This window comes from Nestor notabilis, unplaced genomic scaffold, assembly GCF_000696875.1.
Source record: "Nestor notabilis isolate BGI_N333 unplaced genomic scaffold, ASM69687v1 scaffold832, whole genome shotgun sequence".
In the NCBI taxonomy this organism is placed as follows: domain Eukaryota; kingdom Metazoa; phylum Chordata; class Aves; order Psittaciformes; family Psittacidae; genus Nestor; species Nestor notabilis.
In genome coordinates this window covers 32,205-37,204 of record NW_009918521.1, presented here as the reverse complement: position 1 = coordinate 37,204, position 5,000 = coordinate 32,205, and the positions used below count along the sequence as shown (strand labels likewise).

The 5,000-nt window shown below is 39.3% G+C and overlaps 1 protein-coding gene across 1 annotated transcript in view; it reads left to right on the top strand.

The window, feature by feature from the left end:
- The window catches only part of IQCH (IQ motif containing H), a 55,166-nt gene that overhangs the window by 18,554 nt on the left and 31,612 nt on the right, over positions 1 to 5,000 (top strand). Inside the window, exons 10-11 of the mRNA XM_010009737.1 lie at positions 630 to 713; positions 3,066 to 3,241. Coding sequence (XP_010008039.1) covers positions 630 to 713; positions 3,066 to 3,241 — 260 coding nt within the window. The remainder of the gene's footprint in view (positions 1 to 629; positions 714 to 3,065; positions 3,242 to 5,000) is intronic.

Here is a 5,000-nt window from a genome sequence, read left to right as displayed (position 1 = left end):
TCAATCACAGCTATTGCAGCTATGAACTCAGGTTGTGTGTGTTCATACACACAGATTTATTTAGAATTAGCTGAATTTAAAAATTACAGGATTAGAGGTTGTAGTTACATGTCATTTACTGCTATCTCGTTGAATGTGAGTATGCAATCAGCTGGAGTCTGACCTCCAGATAGATAATCCAAGCTCAGACAGGCTGCCACTCACTCATCCTCTGCAACAAAGTGATCAGGTATCACTCATACATCTCCTTAATGAAGTGGGTTGGTTGCCTTTTATCTGTGTGAAGGACAAAATGTACCAGGATTCTTCCTTAATGATGGTGTCAGGTTTTTCAGTGTTTAAAAATAAAACCCAGCAGCAAAGAAGACTCAAAATGCTCCGTCTGCATGTTTAAAATATGAAGCTTAATAGGTCTAACATTTAGGTTTGTATTTAGTATCTGATAACATAAACCCATGACTTTACATCACTAATACAAGTAAATTCATAGAGATGATGCAGTTGGTGCTATGCCATGCTTGGGATTTGAAATACTTTCTTTACAGCTTTTTTTAATCCAAAGCCTGATTTCTTTCTGATACTGAGAGTTTTCTGAATACAGTTTGTGGGGGGCTTTACTTGTTTTCCAGGATATTCCCAGGGCATCCGTGAGCATATTCCTGACCTTGCTCTCCTGCAGAACATGCAGATGGGAAGGCTGTGTGACATACTGGGTATGTTCTGAGCTGCTGGCTGCCTGTTTTTCACTCATTATTTGCCCATAATTGTGAGTGAAAGAGAATGACTGGTGAGGACTTCTGTATTAATGGTAAATATAGAGAACATATAAGCTTGGAAGTAATTTATCTGCTATGGCATTTGCTCCCATCCATGTTATTCATAAGAAGAACATGCTGATTTTTCCCAACTCCATGATAAGGTAAAGCAGCCTCATCCAGTGGCATGCTGAGCACCACAAAAGTGTTTAGTGTTCTACAAAATTAGGTAGCTAATTCTGCTCATGTTCACTCAGGCTCATACGGAGAGAAAGATGTGCTAGAAAAGAGCAAGGCCTTATTTAAAGTGATCTTTTTTAAATTAGCAAAAGAGGCAAAAGACATGCATTTAAAAGTGTTTTTTCCCTGGAATAACAGTCTTCTCTTAAGCAAAGCAGTGAAGAATATGATTTGTCAGTGACCAGCCTCACTGGCTCCCTGGAATGACATACTTCATGATATTTCACATGATCCATGTATATTTCAGTATCATTATTATTTTATAAATGCCATTTAGTAAGTTTGTAACCAAAATATATTGGATCCAGAAATTTACAGTTGCCTAAAATAATAATGTAATTGCCTTTATATATTATCTAGGCACTAATATTGGCTTCCACAGTACAGTTTTATTTTTTTAAACAGATCTTTTTGGTTCTAAAATGATAGTTAGAAACTTAAAGGGACAAAGTGAACACACGAAACAGGCGTTTTTCTCACTTTAAAATCTGTCACACGAAAACCAGTTCTACTGTAAAATGTAGAATAGACCATGAGTAAGATACGAACTACTTAGATATTAACTAAATTATTACCTAGTTCAGATGCTTTACCTCTGCCTTGCAGAAAAGCATTGAGATTTACCATATTGATTTTCTTTTTCTTTAGAATCCCACAGGATTTCCTTGCTGCTTGTGACCTCCCATGAGTTAATCTGTCTCTGGAGCCCCACTGTGTCCAAAGGAGACTTGTATTATCTCTTTATAGGGCAGTGCTAAGAGCAATAAAATGTGCTGCAGTGTTTTATTCAACAGATTCACTTGAGCTTGTCCATTTTTGACAGTGCAGTCCAGCATTACAGCTGACCCAAGCAAATAGTCTTTTTGTACCCAAGCTGGTGGATTTTGAGGCTCATTTTGCAAATCTGAGTAAATGCCTAAAAGTGACAGAGTATTGACTGACAGTTCTAGTGAACTGTCCTTTTAATTATGCTTAAGAAGCTATACAGTAATGAAGTGTATTATATAGAGGCTCTGGGGGGGCTCCAGATACAGGGCTGCTTGTCAAATGCTGTACTCCTTCAGTGCTTCACTTCAGATTTCAGCCTTATGTTCTACTGTGGGTTCTTTGCCTTCAGCAGTGTGGCAAAACAAAGTGAACGGATGGAATCTCTTATTCCTTTATAACATTAGGCTCCAGGTTTCCCTAGTCTGACACTTGCTTTGCTTCTGATGCACTCACATGGAATAGCAGTTGTCCCTGGCACTTCCCAGGCTCTTGTTCCTGTGCCCAGGAAAGACAATGAAAGACTTCCTACTGATTTCAGCATGAGTTGGATCACAATCTAGGAGGGCTTCTTGGCACTGTGTTCTATTGATGTTGCAAGGCCTGTTAATTCATTAGCTCATCTATTAACATTAATATTTTAGAAGAGCAGCATAGTTAAGATTTTCCAAACATATATTAAAGACTTCCACTTTCTCACCTCTGAGTGTTTGCTTATACACTGTCTTTCAGCCCAAGTTGGTTTACATGCAGAAAAGCAGATTTCCACACTGTGGTATTTAAGTAGCTAATCTGCACACTCACATGCTCCACAATAGTTATTAATGGTATCCTACTGTGAGCTTTTATGTGGACAGGACAAGAATGGGAACAGGCCATACAAAATCCAGGCAGCACAAAACCTGGAATTTCATCAGCTTTCTACACTGAATAGCTCAGTTTTATAATTTACTGAAGCTAATGGGATATAGTTTTAAAGCAGTGCCGCAATTCCCATTGATGTTAATGGGAGTCGTGCATGGAAATCCCCCTGCAACACTTCCAAATTCTGCCCCAATATGTTCTGCAGATTGAATTCTGAAAACCAGCTATTTTCTTTGGGTTGCTGACCTGTCTTCAGAGAAATGCTGAACCACAGAAAAAGCAGTTAAACCACTAAGATTTGGGAATTGCAGATCTCTCTTTTATTTCTAGCGCTCTTTTCAGGAAGCTGTTTGTTTGCAAGCGGCCGGGAATTAGCGGATTGCTGCTCTGAATGGAGTCTACCTTTCTTCCAGTAATGAACATTGTGCCCCTTTGTTTTAGATGCCAACGTGGACGTCATCTACATCTGCCCCCTTCATCTGAGTGAGGAGTTACTGCAGTATTACAATAAACTCCTGGGTCTGCAGGCAGCTGTTAGATCTGGGAACCCCGAGGCCATGGGTGACCTGCAGGACAGGTTCAGAATTCTCACCCCTGAAGCTATAAACAGCTTCCCTGTGAGTTTGTCTTCTAATTACTACAGCTTGAGGGATGCGGTAAAATTAAATTGGAAATTTTATAACTTGTAACGCTCTGGTACACATCAGTGAAATATTATTGCAAGTTTAAGGGCTTTACTGATTAGACTACTAGTTAGAGCATCGGAAATAAATATCCTGGTTTAGCTTTATGGACTTAGTTGAGATAGTCTTATATTGGCTATTTGTAGAGCACTGTTCCTTCTTACTGTATGCTTGGGCCTAGGAACTTGATAGATTTATATCTCTAAGCAAATTGTAGCAATAAACCATTCTTATTACTCCAGCTTTCATCTCTGGGCAGCCCAGCATTCAATCAGTCACATCTGGAGTGTTTCTTGTAAGGAAATCCAATGCAGAACTTGTTAAAAAGCACAACTTAAACCAACTTAATACAGAAATATTAGTTCTGAACCTGTGAAATCAGTTTAAAATCCACGTGATAAAACATGGTCTAAAAAGAGACCTTAATTAATGTATACTGTGAACAGTGTTTCTGAAAATCCTGTAGTGCAGTGAATACTCCTTACCGGAGAGAATAATTTTATAAGTATTATGGGGTCTCAGCTGAGATGTGAGTTTTATGAAACTTTGTGCTATGTTTCCATCTCTAGGGTCTATGCCTGGAAACCTGCTCCTGGTTTTGACATATATTAATAATCCTCTTCTAGTTATGTTGTGGAACAAGTATTTGTTATGCCATATAGAGATAGAAACCGATGGCTTAAGAAGGGAAAGAAGCTTTTTATATTTCATAAATGCATTGCTTGACATTAGCATACTGTTCAGCAAAACTCTTGCTATACGTATGAATCCTCTTCTGTTGAAATAGTCCAAAAACACCTAAGTGAGAAAAATGCTTAGTGCTCTTGCTGTGCAGGGAGGGGCCCCTGAGTCAGAACTGCCTGACAGCTTTGTCACAGTTAGAATGAATTCTGTAGGTATGAATGTGTTCTGTTTGCTCTTAAGTTGAAGAAAAGCATCAAGGTGGTATCTGTGGGTTTAGGAGCTGGCTTCAGTGTTGTTCTTTTATCTGACACTGGACACCTACAGGAATCAGAGCTGCCTGTACTGGGCCTTCACCTTATAAAGTGGAATTATTGGGATGGTAAATTGTTGATGAAATTGTTTCCTTTTAAATTTCACTTTGACAATTGCAACTGGTTTTTCTTTGGATTCTGGGTGATCTTTGCAGTACTAACTACCAAATACTGGAAGCTTTAAGAAGCCTTCTACATAAACCATGTTAAAAATATCATCTAAACCACATCAGTTTATGGATAAAAGATGTGCTGCTGAACATGGACAGGCTGTCCAGGAAGGGAAAATCTCTTTCCTGGATGCTTTTGGCCGTGGTGATTTGGCTGACGTAGTTTCAGTGTAAAAGCAGGTTGTTTTCAGGCACATCTTGTGTATAGCCTTCACACTTCCAATTTCTCTTGGTCTTCCAAAGAAAGTTTCTTTTCTAGGTGCACCTGCGATTTCCTGGGAACAGTTACATGCTGTGATGTAGGGAGCTCACCTTAGTTACAAGGGCTGATGCCAACATCAGCTTCTCTGATCTTCAGAAGCTTAAAACCAAACTAAAATAATCAATAGGCTTGAGAAGCAAGAACCAGCCCTTTGGTTAACCTCCGAAGCACTGTTCTGTGCAGTCGTGCTGGAATTCTGAGGATTCCTCTGCTCTGCTTTTACCTGCTGCCACTCACACTCCTATATATCATGGCAGCCCTCATGC